The 15,964-nt window shown below is 58.0% G+C and overlaps 1 protein-coding gene across 1 annotated transcript in view; it reads left to right on the plus strand.

Moving 5' to 3' along the window:
- LAMC3 (laminin subunit gamma 3) overlaps positions 1-14,499 on the plus strand; it is a 58,577-nt gene extending 44,078 nt beyond the window's left edge. The window contains exons 18-29 of the mRNA XM_049630355.1: positions 118-296; positions 1,778-1,916; positions 2,939-3,144; positions 3,513-3,589; positions 4,059-4,193; positions 5,362-5,509; positions 6,534-6,677; positions 6,833-6,935; positions 9,454-9,653; positions 10,218-10,364; positions 10,489-10,588; positions 12,994-14,499. Coding sequence (XP_049486312.1) covers positions 118-296; positions 1,778-1,916; positions 2,939-3,144; positions 3,513-3,589; positions 4,059-4,193; positions 5,362-5,509; positions 6,534-6,677; positions 6,833-6,935; positions 9,454-9,653; positions 10,218-10,364; positions 10,489-10,588; positions 12,994-13,244 — 1,829 coding nt within the window. The 3' untranslated portion in view covers positions 13,245-14,499. The remainder of the gene's footprint in view (positions 1-117; positions 297-1,777; positions 1,917-2,938; positions 3,145-3,512; positions 3,590-4,058; positions 4,194-5,361; positions 5,510-6,533; positions 6,678-6,832; positions 6,936-9,453; positions 9,654-10,217; positions 10,365-10,488; positions 10,589-12,993) is intronic.
- Positions 14,500-15,964: the final 1,465 nt, after the last annotated feature.

A 15,964-nucleotide genomic window follows, 5' to 3' on the forward strand; every position in this document is an offset into this window, starting at 1 on the left:
GGGGGGGGGGGGGTGCGGTCTGGAGTAGCCAGCTGTGAGGATGCAGGGGACCTGGGGGTTCTGATGTGAGGAGGGGAGCATCAGGGCCCTCAGCCCACCTGCCCTGGTCCCCCCCAGCCTGCAGGTGCTTGCCGGTGGGGGCCGCCTCGGCACAATGCCACGAGAACGGCACATGCCTGTGCAGGCCCGGCTTCGTGGGGTACAAGTGTGATCACTGTCAGGAAAACTTCTTCGTCACGGCCGGTGGCACACGCTGTCAGGAGTGCCCGTCCTGCTACGCCCTGGTGAAGGAGGAGGTGAGCCCACCCATCCAGGCCCCGTCCAAGACGTCTCGACCTACCTCCCATCACTTCACACCCCCCCCCCCACCACCACCACCACCGTGAGCACCAGCTCTGTGCTGGGCACCGGGAAATGACTGCTCCCCCATGGCCCTCTGGCCTTCTGGAACCACTGGTCACCTTCTCCCTGTGCTCACCCAGCCATCTGGCTGACGCCAGCCCTGTTCAACCCTCACCTCTGCTCGTCCCTATCTCCTGAGTGGACAGGAGAACAGCAGCTGTCACGGGGTGTCCTTCCCAACCACCCAGACCCAGGTCTCACGCTTCCTCAAGTTCAGTGGGGACGAGACCATAGATGGCCCTTGGCGGGGAGGGTCGGGAGGAGGGCCAGGCCAGTTCCGGAGCGCGAGTAGAATTTTGAGCAGGGAGCTGGTGTGATGCAGGGGTGAAGAGCATGACCTCTGGGGTTCCTCTCCCCAAACCCGTCAGTTGTCCCCAGCAGCAGGTAACAGCTTTGGTAAATTTCGTCTCTCTCTCCTGCTCCAAAATGGACACAGGCCTGCGACCCCTTACCTGAAACTGGTGAGACCAGCCTTCAGAATGGTGATACTGTAGAAAGACACAGTGATGGGTCCTGAATATTAGCCACCCCCCTCCCCCCCAGCAGTGCCTGGGTCAGTCCCTGCAGTCAAACCCATTGATGTATCTGCAGGAAAACAGGCAAACGGTCCCACCCAATAAAAAAAATAAGGACCACCAACAGCCTAGGTCAGAACGGTTTTGCTTCTAAATGAGTTTAGAATATTTTTAACCTCATTTTGCCACCAAATAAGGAATGGAAAGCCCTGTGGTTTCTCAGAACATTCTGGACTTTGGACTCGAAGAGAGAGCTCAGGATCTGCATCTTCTGGCCCTTAGGGTGCTTACAAGTTGAACGAGAGCTGGTGCGTGGCCAGCAGCCGCTAGCGGCTGGCTCCTAGCAAGTGCTCTATAAATGCAGTCGTTGTATGTGATTTGGGGGACGCCTGGCTGGCTCAGTCAGTAGAGCATACAACTCTTGATCTCAGGGTTGTGAGTTCAGACCCCGTGTTGGGCATGGAGCCTACTTAAAAAGAATAAATAAATAAATGCAAATAAAAATAAATAAAAGAACAGCGCTAGGAGGCATTGCGTGACATACTCATTCAGTCAGCAGTATCCACCTACACCTGCTCTGTGGCAATATAGCAGGACAGACAGATTCTCCTGGGGATTCCCCTTCCATCCCTCTCTCAGCTAACAGGTGCCATGGGTGTGAGAAGGGAAGGGACCGCCATGAGGAAGGGTGGGCAAAAGCTGGTTCTTAAAGGTCTGGTGTGTCCTCAACTTTGATGCCCAGGATAAGATGGGAGGAGGGGACCATCGGGGAGGGAAGGCGGGACAGAAGCCAGGGGAGAGGTGTGCAGACAGGACTTCCAGGCCACCAGCCTCACATGCCCTTCTTTTCCTAACTCCAGGCTTCCAAGCTGAAGGCCAGGCTGACCCTGATGGAGGGGTGGCTGCAGGGGTCTGACTGTAGTGAGCCCTGGGGACCACTGCACGTTCTGCAGGGAGAGGCCCCACGGGGAGACGTCTACCAGGGACGTCTGCTGCAAGGTGAGCAGGCAACGGGATGGCTGGCTGATCAGACACCCCCTTTGGAGACCTTCATTCTGGTCTCAGGATGCTTTCAAGGCTCTGAGCTCGGTCCTAGAAGAACTCACTTCCTGGGAGAGCCTGTCCTCCCCAACTAAGTGGGCTCCTCCCATGACACAGCCTTGTCCCCACCCCAGGCCTTTCCTTCAATGTCCCCAACTCAGTTGTACTTTGTAACTCCGTTAGTCTCTGACTGTAACATCTATCCCCTGTGTCCCACCGGACTGTAAGCTGGGTGAGGACAGGAGTTGGGTTAGCTCATTAGTTCAGTCAAGCAACAAATAATCATTGAGGTGCTGTCCCGGGTGCTGAACAGGTAACATTTCTACTGTCTTGACTGTTGGCCATTTTGCTCATTCCCCAGTATAGAATAGAAATAAACAAGTACGTGAGAAAAAAAAACAAAAACAAAAAAACCTGTTATTAGAGCCAGGTGGAATTTGGCCTTGGGACACCGCAATTTAGGAAGTATTGAAAATGAATGGACTCTTCTGTATAATTTCATGTTCATAAGCATTTATGCTCCTTTAGCAGTCAGGCATAGGTAAGCTGAGCACTTGTTAGCAAGACTAATGATCAGAACAGAGAGCTTCCAGATGCTGTGTGTTACAACGACCATACCGACCCACACTGCAGATCACAGAGCTGACTCAAGGTGGGGGCATTTCTGCTGTCTCAGATTCAGGAATTGCTTGTGGCTCTAGCAGACCTGAGTTCCTTCCAGTCCTTCATCTGTGGCGGACTTTCTACGGGGGAGGCCTTGGGTCGTGATTTGCCTTCTCGGGGCCTCAGTCTTGGCATTTGTAAAATGAGAAGGCTCTTCCCTTGGAGCTGACTGGTAGTGGTTGGTGCTCAAGTCTGGTGACAGAGCTAAGCTGTGCCCAGGCAGAGTCCAGGCACAGATGGGGGCCCCCGAAGGTGGGTGCTTTGTTGTAAAGCATCAACTGCTCTGTGACCCTAGACTCTACCCGGGCTTCATGCAGGAGCCCGGGAAGCCTTCCAGGAGCAGGTGACAGGCCTCGAAGGTGCTGTGAAGGCTGCCCGGGAGCAGCTGCACGCGCTGAGCAGGAGTGTCCACTGTGCCCGGGCCGGAACAGAGAAGACCTGCATCCAGCTGGCGGACCTAGATGCAGCGCTGGAGTCCTCGGAGGAGGAGATTCTGCAGGCGGCCCTTGTCCTCAGATCTCTGGTACGACGTCCTGGGCCCACCTGGTGACCTAGTGGCTGGGCTGTGCCTCTTTGGAGAGGCTCCGTTTCATCTGCAGAATGGAGGGGGGGTCACACAGCGCCCCTTCTGCTGATTAGTGGGATAATGTCTGCATAGAACAAGGCATGTTCCAGGGGGAGAGTGAATGTCCATCGAATGAATGGTGGGTGTCATTACTGCTGTTTCTACGTTCTAGGGATCTGCTCACCGGGTGCTGACTTTGAGACTACCTTTGAGCGTATAGAAAATAACTGGCACGATTTAGTTCTGCCCAGGAATTTAGCCAAATGGGGCCCTTGCTCTTCAAGGATGGCCATCAGCTTCCTCCCCTCTCCATTTCTTCTCTAAAGGTGATTCCTCAGGAAGGGTCCGGCCAGCCCACCACCTGGAGCCATCTGGCCACCGAGGCCCGTGCCCTTGCCAGGAGGTGAGGCCCCAGGCCCCGGGAGCCTGGTGAGGTCTTGCCCACACAGTCTGAAAGGGAGCCCAGTCCTTCTCGGGGGCGGAAGGGCGGGTTCCCAGATCAGGATCAGCTGCACAGGTGCCCCTCTGCCTGGATTCAAACCCAGGCCGTCCTGAACACTCTCTTCTGTGATGTCTTTATGAGGGTGACCATATCATTATTGTCCAAACTGAGATTTTTTGTGTGATAAGAGGCCCTAATGATCATTATGCCAGGACAACAGGCATAAACTCAATGTAACGGGCACGGGGGCATGGGTGGGTCCCTTCCCATCAGCCTTTGCTGTGTGTCCAGCAGAGGGAGAAGAAGAACTTGGCCTTTGGGGCTGGACTTTGGGATGACGGGAGTCTCACATGCTGGGAGGTGTGGATTTGGGTGCAGGCCCCCTTCTGCATGGGCTCCTGGTGACAATCAAATGGGCATTTCCATACAGCCACAGGGACACCACTGCCAAGATTGAGGCCACTGCGCGGAGGGCCCTGGTCGCCTCCAACACCAGTTATGCACTTCTCTGGAGTCTGGTGGAGGGCACAGTGGCCCTGGAGGCCCAGCAGGAACTGGAGGACAGGTGAGGCCTCCCGGGTGTGGGTGGAAGCTTGAGTTGGCCTCCTGCAGCTGATGGGGCCTGGCTGGAGGCTGCTGGTTCCAGAATTGGCTTCCGTCCGGAGTCCTGACGCCCTCTGAGTGGATGGGTGGGGATGTCTGAGGTCTTGGGCCCACTGGGTGGTACCTTACAAGAATACATTTATGCCTGGGGGTTAAGCTCAGCCTCTGGAGAGAAGGGGCGAGAACTTGAACCAGGAGGGTCCAGAGCAGCACCTCTCTCTTTCTTGCCCCTGCAGCGTCCCCCAGCCCCACCCCAGACCCCCCAGGCAGCTCCTTTCAGGCACCAGCTTCCTTCTTGGTCTCTGCTTCTCTCCTCTGGGTGACCCTCTTATATCCTCCTCAGTCAAAGGGTCAAGAGAGACCCAGCAAGGCCTCACTAAGTCCCGAGTTGACTTCCTAGATGAGAGAATGTGATTGGCCCAGCTCAGATCAGGTGGCCAGCCCTGAGCCCACTGGCAGGGGGTGGGGTGGGTGAGGTCACATGACCCACTCCCGGGGCAGGGGTGGGAGCACAGGCTCTCTGAGAAGTGGGGAAGGGATGAGAGACAGCAAGGGGGTTCTGTGTCCGAGCTGTGCTCACTGTGGAGCTGGGCGGAGAGGGGAGGGTGTGGGTAGCTGGAGGGGACAGGAAACCTGTTCTAGGTGGTTAATTACAGCACCTTGAGGCTAAGGGTCTTCAGAGCCCAGGGCTATCCATTTATCTGGAGAGCCACAGCCCAAGGTCACCCCAGGGCACAGCCGAGTCAAGCCGGAGGCCTAGGCTGCTGTCCCTTCTCCAACACTAGGCATTTTCCTCTTCATGATGCAGCCAGAGGCTCCAAATATTTGCAAAACATATGATTCTCGAGTGGAAACCAAGCCCAAGCCCCTTCAGAAGAGAGCGTTTGAATTGAATGAGTGAAGAAACAAGAATGTGGTGCCTCTGCTGCCTTTTCCATTCATTCGAAAGCTGCCAAGTTAGCAGCCGACTTAGCGGCCAGTCTCGGGGCCAGCTGCTGGGTGCCGACCCTGCAGAGGGCAGGTCTGCCTGGGAGGTTGCCAGAGGGCTCCGGTAGGGGGGTAGGGGACATCCACGGGGAAGGAGAGCCCCGTGCCCTGCCCTGTGAGCCATCTTTGCTGTCTCCTCTCAGGTACCAGGAGGTCCAGGCCGCCCAGAAGGCGTTGGGCACGGCTGCGGCAGAGGCGCTGCCCGAAGCTGGGAGGGCGCTGGCCGCCGCGCAGCAAGCTGATGCGGATGCAGCCCTGCGCCCGGCCTCGCTGGCCGCCCCTGCAGGACTGGTCAGCCCCGCTGTCCTTGGAGCTCTGCATGGGGTGGAGGGCGGAGAATGTGGCAGCTGGGAAACCAGTGCGGCCCAGGCAGAGGCGGACGATGTGGCTTATTTTTAACTATATGGCAGTCGATGAACATGAGATAATCCACCTCCCTGGCTTGGCAGAGCGCCTGCCTGGCACAGTTAGAGCTCGGCCAGTCTTTGTTGTTGATTGTGGTAATAATAGCAAGGGCAGGTGTCTTCTCCATAGTGGCATTAGCAAAGGCACCAGACGGACATGGGATCAAATCCCCAGCGCCACTGCTCCAGATCTGTGCCCTTGGCCAAGGTCACTTTCCCTCCCGGCACCCTCAGTTCATTCCTCTGCGAGATAGAGCTCACCCCTCAGGTAATTTTAGGGCTGCGTCCGTGGGGGCCGGGAGCGGATTCACGCACAGTATGCAAAGTGGCCCTCAGCACCTCCGGACAAATCAGCTCCATCGTTACCTCCCCAGTGATCCTGAAACCCCAAAACTCAGAAACTGCGCTTTAAGAAGGAGACTAAGCTTATACAAATGCCCTGGGGGCCAAACCTGACTGGCCCGAAGCTGCATATTTGGGGTCCTCACTTCCCTCACCCCAAACGTGAAGGGTAACATGCACGCTTTAAGGGGTTTGGCCCTGAACGTGGCCCCGGATGCCACCAAAGGTGTTAGATGATATTCAGCACCTGCACGGCTCTGCTTCTCTCAAGTCGGGGAAAATTCTGAATTTGGACATACGTCCGGCCCCAAAGTTTCAGCGGAGGTTGTGGACCTGGGGAAGGAAATGCAGGTCAGGGAGGCCTGGCTCCTAGTAGTGGGTAGGGCTGGAGTCTGGGACAGGGTCTCCAGCCTGGTGTCCGTGTCCCCCGCCCCGGCTCCCCTTCTTCCTGGGGTCCACAGGGAGCCCTATCCCCGCCATTCCTGTCCCTGGGCGCCTCCCACCCGGTAGAGGATCTGCCCCACGGACCTTCCTGCCAGGCCCTGCCTGAGCCCGTCATCTCCCTGCAGAAGTCCGAGGCCGGGGCCCTGGGTCTGAAGGCACAGGCCCTGGAGAAGACAGTTGCATCTAGAGAGCGTGTGGTCACCGAGGCTGCCCGGGTCCTCCAGGCCACCGCCCAGGCCGTGCTGCGGAAGACCGAGCCCCTCACACAGGTGGGCTCCTGTCCTTTGAGGCAGGCACCTGGCCGGGCTGCCCCGCGGGTGTCCTGGGGTGGGCGGTCCAGGAGAGGGAAAGGCAAAGACCCGAAATAGTTCCTCCCATCCCTCCGGTGTCTCCCACCTGCCGAGCCTCTCTCTTCTCTCTCCAGCTACGCCAGCAGGCCAGAGCCGCCCTGACCCGGGCTTCCTCATCCGTCCAGGCTGCCACAGTGACTGTCACGGGAGCCAGGACCCTGCTGGCCGACCTGGAGGGTATGCGTGCCTTGCCGAGCCCTGGGCTTCTTGATGCGTGTTTGCCCGTGACAGCCACCTGGACTCTGGCCTCAGCCGGGGCAGCCGGGCCACAGGAGACAGAAGTCCAGTTGTGTGGGCATAAGCCAAGCAGCTCTTCCCCCCACCCCCGGCCAGGACCCCTCCCGGGGCTGCTTGACGTGGCCTCACACACCTCTCACCGGGTACTCACCCACACGGCTGTCAGCCATCAGACCACACACGGAGCCCGTCAGGGCCGAATCCGATGCCATCGACTATCCGTTCCTGGTCTCGTCTGCCCTGGCCGGGGGTCCTGCCACCTGGTACAAACGGCTGCCACCGTCCAGGGTTCAGCTGGGGCCGCAGGGAGGGAGGCAGAGTTCTCTTTAGGAAGGGGGCGTGGGTCGATGCCAGTCCAGGTTTCCTTTGCGCTTTAGGAAAATGAGGCTAAGAGTGGTCGCATTTCATAGATGTGTAGACCAAGGGAAGGAAGGGATTGGTGGGGACTGTCCCTGGGTCAGAGAGGTGCTGAACGGAAACCGCCCAGTGTTAGGATTCTCCAGCTCCGTGTCCCCCTGTGGCATAGGCTTCTCTGATGTCCTCTCTGCCCTTTATCCGTGGCTCTGCACCAACGAGCTGGATAAAACAGGAACACGCTCAGCGCCAGAGGCCCCTTGGGGTCTGAGACCGGAAGCCAGGCCCTGCTTGATCCCGGTTCTACAGACTTCCTTCCCGACCCTCCCCACTGCCTCTGAGAGATGTGGCTCCAGCCAGGGGCCCCTAGCCTCTGGGACAGAGGGTGAGCTGGTCAGTGCGTCCTATTCTCTAGGCTCCTCTGTGGTCTGAAGTCTTGGTCGCTCACCGGTCGGGGGCTTCCGACGGGGAAGGCGTGGCCCTGTGCCCGTGGCTCTGAGTTGTGTTTAGGAAAATGTAAATCCAGTGATACGTGGTGGTGAAATATTAGGATTTTAGGACATTAAAATGATCAGGGCTGCTAAAGCAACCCCCTCAGGGGGCAGGGGACTCACGCACCCTCTGCTTGCCTACCTCCAATGATTGTGTGCTCACTACCTCACGAGGCATCACCTTCTCACTGTTGGGTATACCGCATGGAAATTTGCCTCCCTGGTGCAGTACTGTGATCCACACAAGGACTCATCGCAAACCTCTAACCCCAGGTTCTTTCCCCCCCTTCCTGCCCCTTTTCCGAGACACCCTCTGTCCCTACCCGTTGGCCTGTGCCCAGGTGGCATTCAGGATGAAAGGAAAGTTCACGGGGTGAATTAGCCCAAGACATGATCTACCAAGAGTGGGTTTGTGTTCAAATAAGTTTAGGAAATGTCACTACTACGGCGCCTTCTTGAGGCCATACCGTGTGCCCCTATTAAAGGCTCTGAGAAGTCCTGCATTAAAGAAAACTGGTTCTTTTTATATGTAAGCTTAACTGATGTTTCCTCCTGACCTTTGTTAATACCCCCATAGAATTAGTTCTCCGCAGAGTGTGTTTTAAGAAACACCCAATTTTGTGTACAAGAAGCGAAGTCGATCCTATTTCTGGATTATTTGCAGAAAAAGAATGTGGTATTCTGCCTTAGAAGGCTTGATTCTTTCAAAAATTTGACTATAATCAGTATTCCTGATTTCCCTTAGAATTTTATCTGAAAGGAAGGGAGAAAGTCTCTCTTCTTTACAGAGGGAAACTACTCCTGATTAGATAATCAAGCCTATGCACATTGTAATACCTCTCGTTTTATCTTGGCTGCCAGGAAGCTCAGAGGTAAATAGAGCATTCACTGCCTGCCACGTCGTTATCCTAGTTTTCTGGCACTTCTCACCCCTCTTTTTCCCTTCCTCATCCCCCCAATTACATATGGCCCTTGGTTTTTCATTTTAGCGGTCCAGTCGTTGACTTACTTATCACTGTAAGTTGCCTAAAGCCCTTTTAGAAATCAATGAGGCACAAAAACAAAGAGCTGAGTGGATTTGCTGGGTCCTGTGCTGTGACTCCCCGTCGGCCAAGGGTGACTTCCCAGCCTTGGCCCAGGCCCTGAACACCGTGTGGTTTTGTGATTTTATTGTTTGTATTCATTGTTATCCACTTGTTAACGTTTCTTTATTTTTGAGAGCGTGTGCGTGGGGGAGGGGCGAGAGAGAGGAGGACAGAGAGGATCCGAAGCCGGCTCTGTCCTGACAGCAGCGAGCCCGATGTGGGGCTCGAACTCACGATCCGTGAGCCAAAGTCGGACGCTCAACCCACTGAGCCACGCAGGTGCCCCGTGTACTTTTGTGATTTTAATAACTTTCATGATATAACGCGAATCTTTACATTCACCGAGCAGTATGTGTCGCTGATGATTCGTTTGCTCCCCAGACGAGCCCGAGAAGGTTACACGTGTATCTCCTGCGTCTCGAACCTCTGCTCACGTCGTCTGAGGGTCGGGCGTCTGGCGGTGACTGGCCCTCGAGGGTCATGAGCCAAGAGCCCGCCCCGCTGACCCAGCCTGTCCCGGGTTTGCAGGAATGAAGCCGCAGTTTCCTTCGCCCAAGGACCGGGCCACGCTGGGGAGGAAGGCAGGCGTGGTCAGGGGCAGGCTCCTTCCAGACTTGAAAAAGAAGACCAAGCAGGCGGAGAGGATGCTGGGAAATGCGGCGTCTGTCTCCTCCAGTGCCAAGAAGAAGGGCCGCGAAGCCAAGATGTTGGCTGAGGACAGTGCTAAGGTCAGGGCCACCGATGTGACAGCGGTGACGTCCCTGCCTCCTGGGCCTGTGGGCGGGCTATCATACAAGGGCTGCCCTTGTGGAGGTTAAACGTAGTCCCTACAGATCTGCCCCCTTCCGTGGACACAGTGCTGAATGCTCCACACTTACTGAGGGCTCAGTGGTTCCCAGGCTCTGAGCCCTGGAGCGTCATTCAAGCCGTTGAGTCCTCGACAAACAGGTGTCACTGTTGTCCCTGTCAGACAGGCGGGGACCCTGAGTACCAGCCTGGTGTAGGAACTTAAATCACGCGACCAGGAACCTCACCTAGATCTGCTGGGCTTTGCTCCCCAAACTTCTAGGCTCTCGCTTTTGAACCGGGGCCGAAGTCTAGCCCAGGTGCCTCCCCCAGCCCCCACTGACTTTGTGCATGTAGCCGGCACCCGGGACACGCTTGTGGAATGAACGAATGATCTGGTGCGCGATTCGATGACTGCTTGGCGTTACTGTTGGACGTGCTCCTTACCTCTGAAAGGACTTACTCCACTCCCCCTCTTCTCCCTGCCTCTGCTGCCCACCCCGCAGCTCGCCAGGGCCTTGCTGAGGGACGGGAAGCAGGAGCATCGCCGGGCAGGCCGGCTGTCCAGCCAGGCACAGGCGACGCTCCGACAGGCCTCGCGGCAGGTGCTAGCCTCACAAACCCGCCGACAGGAGCTGGAGGAAGCCGAGCAGGTACGTGGGCCCAGACCCGCCCCCCCCCCCCCACCTACACACACACACACACACACACACACACCCATTTCCTTCTGGCCCCGGAGCCAGCAGGGCGCCGCTCAAGCTTTCCCTCCCTCCCAAGGTGGGTGCCAGGCTGCGTGCCGTGGAGCGGCAGATCTGGGAGTCGCGCACGTCCCTGGAAGAGGACGTCCAGGCCTTGTTGGAGCTACTTGCCAGGCTGGGTAAGGAGACCCAAGGCTGGGCCCGGATCCCCTGGGTCCCTGGAGCACCTCGGGGACCTTCTGTGAGGCTCAGTCCTAGAGATTTCCTCCTTGCCCTCGTCTACACAGGGTTCCCCCTCCTCCCCAGCCACAAGCATTTGTAACAGCCCCAGGCCCCCATGCGAGGTGGGGCTGGTGTCCATTCACTGTGTGCCCCCAGGGGCCACTAGTCTGGGGGGTGGGGAGGGAGACACGGAAAACTCATCACACACAGAACGCGTGTGAGTACCACAGGGGCAGATCGGCCCTGAGTGTTGAGGGTTTCAGAGGAGGAGACAGGATGTCACAGAAGCCATCTGGCATCGAGATCATGTGCCGGGGCTTGGCCGTGAGACCTTGGGAAAACCACTCTGCCTCTCTGTACCTCAGTTCCCCCATCTGTAAAATGGGAGTAACGCTCGGGTCACTTAGAGGCGGTTGCCACGCTGTGGGGTGCGAGTCCGTCAACAGCAGCTCTCAGGGAGGAGGAAGAATCGAGAAGAGCCTCAGTAAGGAGACATTTCAGAGTGAGGGGGACAGCCCCCACCAAAGCATGGAGGCCTCGGAGCAGGGGAAGGGGCGGGGGGACGGCAGGTAGGCAGTGTTAAAAATTGTGGTAAGATACACATAACATAAAATCTGCTGTTGTGACCATCTTTAAGCCCACACTTCAGTGGCCTTAAGCACATTCACAGTGTTTTGCAGCCATCATCACCATCTGTCTCCAGAACTTTCCCGTCTTCCAACCCAACCACTCTGCACCCATTGGATGTGAATTCCCTGTGCCCCCAGCCCCTGACCCTCCCCGTTCTCTTTCGGTCTCTATGAACTTAACACTCTTAAGGACCTCCTATCGGTGGACTCACACAGCATTTGTCCTTCTGTGGCTGGCTTCTGTCCCTTAGGGTCACGTCCTCAGGCTCACCCACGTACGGCATTTCATTTATCATTATTAATAAGGGGAGGAATCACCACATTCTGCGTTTTGCCTGCATGCCAGGCCCACGCTAAGCTATTTGCACACGTGATCTCCTAGAATCCTCATTCTCTGCTTTCGAGGCAAGGATACAGATTCGCTTGCCATTTTGCAGACGGGCAGTCTGAGGCTCGGAGAGTTTAAACGGTGTGCCCAGGGCCCCACAGCCAGGCGGGGGGGAAGCTGAGGTTCCCACGCGGGTCTAACCAATTCAGAGTGCCCCCTTGTAGCCACCGGTCCGCACCCAGCACCAAGGACCCGGAGTACAGGACACAGTGCCCAGCACAGAGCAAGCACACTGTGAGGGTAAAGCTGCTTTGGCGATTGCGATCATTTATTTGCTCGTGCTGGTGCCGTGCTTGACTTGGGGCTGCAGGAGTGGACAGCCCGCAGCTGGACCCCACCCCGGTGCCTGGGAGCCCCAGAGGGGCACGTGGAGTGTGCCGGCAGCCTGAACCTGAATTTGCTAGAAGGCCGGGCAGTTTGGACTTCCCTGTGGATGGTGGGGCCTCTCGAGGTCTTTGCGGGGAGCAGGACCTGCCCAGGCTGGCAGGGCTCGGCTCTCCTCTGCCTCTTCCTGCCCCTGTTTCAGCTCCTGCCACTGCCTGCCCTCCAACCGCCACCCTCATTGCCCAGGAAATTCAGGGCTAGCGAGAGCCCTAGGCCCATGGGGATCCCGTGGGATTAGAAGCCATTTAGAACGTCCTTCCCCCTCCCCACTACTCTCCCGCCTGGCTGAGCCTTGTCTTCCTGTTGAATGTCACCCTTAGATGACAAGGTGACAGGGGCCAGGTGGGACACACAGACTGCAGATTGCACTCCGCCACCACCAGCAAGTTCAAACCTGAGCGCCAGGCCCCCACCTCCTTGTTGTCCCCCTGGAGAGGCTCTGGGAAGTCCTTAACTCCAAGAAACAGAGTTAATCCGTGCTGGGCCAGGACGAAACCCCACTGCCTGCTTCCCAGCCCTCAATCTAATGCCAGAGATGCTGCTTTTTACCCCAGTGGCCGTCCACATCCCAGCATAGGTGTACCTGTAAATGTGTGCTCTTGGCAAATCAACAGTGGTATGTGGGGGGAGCCAGCAGGAATCACGGGGGCCTTGTGCGCACACACTGACATCGGGAAGTGGACTCAGGATGCACACAGAGCCTTCTTTTTATCAGCAACAAAGATGAACGGTTGCCCAGGGCTGCCCAGGGGGAAAGTTTCAGAGCCTTCACGTGAACCCAGTGGGGTGCCCCGGCCAGGCACACCGCCCTCTCTGGGTCCCTTGCTTTCCTGGTAGATTGTGGGCAGTCAGGATCCTGGAAACTCTGGGCTGGCAAGGGTCTCCGGGAGGGGGGCCGAACAGGCCTCTGGGGCCTGCAGGGGAGCTGGCCTGTGCTGAGGCCGTCTGTGCCCCTCTGCAGGGTCACTGGACACCCACCACGCCCCAGCCCAGGCCCTGAACGAGACCCAGTGGGCACTGGAGCGCCTGAGGCTGCGGCTGAGCCCGCCGGGGGCCCTGCAGGGGAAACTGAGGCTGTTGGAGCAGGAGTCCAAGCAGCAGGAGCTGCAGATCCAGAGCTTCGAGAACGACCTCGCGGAGATCCGTGCTGACAAGCAGAACCTGGAGGCCATTCTGCAGAGCCTGCCCAAGAGCTGTGCCAGCTGGCGGTGAGGGCCGCCCAGACCCCCCCGCTGCGGCCCTAGCCCGGGCACGCGCACGCACCCCGCAGGCGCACCCGCCGCAGCCTGCTGCTCGGTGTGCCCACCCCAAGGGGATCCTCACGTCGCCTTCCAAGCCCATGCCTGCATCCCCTCTGTTCCCGCCAGCGTGGAGGTACATACGCGGTTCACCCAGGTGGCCGTGCCCACCTCCATCGGCGCACGCTCCCGTGCCGTGACGCATAAACACGCACACCGCGTGTCAATAGCACATCCACAGTGTGTGGACACAACGCGCACACGCATGCAAGTCCCTCTCTCCGTGCCCACGCTGCAGTCGGTCCACAGTCAAGTACTGAGCTCTGGATGGTGGAGGAGTTATGTTAGCTACCTTCTGGCACTAACATACCCACTCTTGGCTCCTGAAGGCAAGGACCCAGGCCGAGTCGGTGCTTGAGAGGCTGAGGGGGGCCATCTGCAGAGATCGGGGTGGGGTTCCGCAAGAGCCAGAGCCCCCAGCCCCAGAGCTACCCCCTGTCCCGCAGCTTCCCACCCGCCACACACACACACACACACACACACACACACACACACCCCGAGCAGCTCAGCGCAGCCGAGGGACCAGATCCTAGGAGGGGGGGGGGTCTCAGCAGTGGAGCCTGAGGCCCGGGGACTCCTGGGGCCATGGCACAGCCTGTGCAGTTGGCTGGGAGGATGGCCCACCCCTGCACGGCTACCACTGACTTTGTAGAATACTTTGTTCTGAAGATCCTGGGAATCACATGCCCTGGGCCCCGGTGCACCTTTCGGCCTGTGGCCCATCCAAAAAAGCTGCACCTCAAGGGCCTGAAGGGGCCTGGGTCGGGGAGACTGGGGTCATGTGGGAGCTCCTCTTTGTAACCCCACGACCCCAGTTGGCCTTTGACTGACTGACACTGACCCTAAGGCCCTGTGGCCCCACCTGCCACCAGGGAGGCCCCTGCAGGGTGTGGAGGCCTGGCTGCCACTCTGGTCCGTCCTGCTGGGGAGTCCCCCTGTGGCCAGGCCCCCCCTGCCAGCCTCCATCCAGAATTCCTGGTACTTTCTCCCGGGGCCCTGCCCCTTTCCCAGGGCCCTCTTCCTGGTAGACAGGAGACCGTCTGCCCTGGGACAGGTGCTTCAGGGGACCCACCACCCCTCCCATGGCTCTTTTGGCCCCAGGCAGGGGGCACTGGCAGCAGCATGAACCAGTTCTGTGTAATGTGAAAATAAAGGACCCCTTTACCTGCTGGGTGGCATGCCTTTGGTCTTCTCCTGCTGGTTCGCAGCAGGGGCGCTGGCTGTGGGTGCCGACTCACTACCCTGGCACGTGGATGCACACACCCAGCACCCAATGGGTGGGTACAAGAATGTTCCATGATCCGTCTTGCGCCCGTGCAATACCAGGAAGGCGGCAAGAGCTGAGCTCACTGGCTTTGCCGGGGTCTCCCCACGGCGAGGGCTTTGCTGGGGTCCTGTGACCATAGTCACCTACTCTCTCCTCTCTGCTGCAGGGGGTTATCAGGCAACGTCTAGGGGAGCATGAGGGGCCCTCTGCTGACCTCTGGGGCAGGAAACAGTGAACTCAAAATCACGTGTCCCCCGGCACAAAAAGGCCCAGGGAGCGACCCCAATGAGGAGGAGAAGGAGGGCTTTGGGCCAGGCCTCAAAGGGTGGGGAGACAGCGGGAACATTCCATAGCTCAGGGTTTGCAGGGTGGAGGCCTGGCCAGCACGGAACACTCCAGGAAGCCAGGTTGTGTGGGTAGGACGGACTATGGAGCATATACGGTTTGGCCATGTAGCCTGAACCCCTTTCGGGTTGGTTTAAATAAAAGGGAGTTTGCTGGGAGGATATGGAGGACCTTCTAGAATCTGGTTCGGAATGGCCCAGGGAGGGGACTCTCCTGTCCCCTCCCTCCCGCCTCTTCCCTGGCCTCTGCCTCTGCTTCTCCTTCCATGTTTGCCTCTGTCTTTTCTCCCCACAGAGAAGTTTTCTCTGCTTTTCCCGAGCTTGATGGAAGACAAGCCCACTCCATCGCCTCCCCCCTCCCCTCCGACCATAGTTCCCGGGTTTACATGTCGTCAGGTCAAACAGAGACGAGCTTGAAACTGCCCTGATCCCACCTTCTCTTGACAGACGGACCCAGCTTAGGCCAGGCCCCCCCCCCCCCATTCAGAATAACAGGGGTCTCTGGGTGCAAGGCTATATAGCGAGAGCTTGTCTGTACCCTCTCCTGATCCTGTTGGGGGAGGGCATTCAGAGAAGACGCTCGCTCCTCCACAGAGAACCTGATAGCCAAGGCCACGGAGGGTGAGGTGTGTGTGTGCGTGGGTGGGGGGGGGGGGTGGACACCAGTGACCTGGGGAGTGATTTGATTGATTTGAGAGGGAGGACAGGGGCAAGGGGGCCGAAACAGAAGGCCATTGCTCTACAGTGAGTTTGATGATTGGTGTCTGGTATCAGTGGGGAAAGGAGAGGAAGGTTCTTTGAAGATCTCTGGGATAGGGTCTGATGCCCTCAGGCCCCTCGCCCCCAACACCTGCCTTCTCTGCTGACAGATCACACAGCCGTTCTGATGCCTGCTCTTGGCATTAAGCCCCTAGCCACTCAAGCTGTGGGACTCAGCAAAGCCCAGTCCCAGAATCCCAATGGGAGCGGGGGGGTGGGAGAACAGGCCTCTTCTCCATTCCATGGTGACGTACTTCAGGCTTG

The sequence above is a fragment of the Panthera uncia genome, chromosome D4 (genome assembly GCF_023721935.1).
Source record: "Panthera uncia isolate 11264 chromosome D4, Puncia_PCG_1.0, whole genome shotgun sequence".
Lineage (NCBI taxonomy): Eukaryota > Metazoa > Chordata > Mammalia > Carnivora > Felidae > Panthera > Panthera uncia.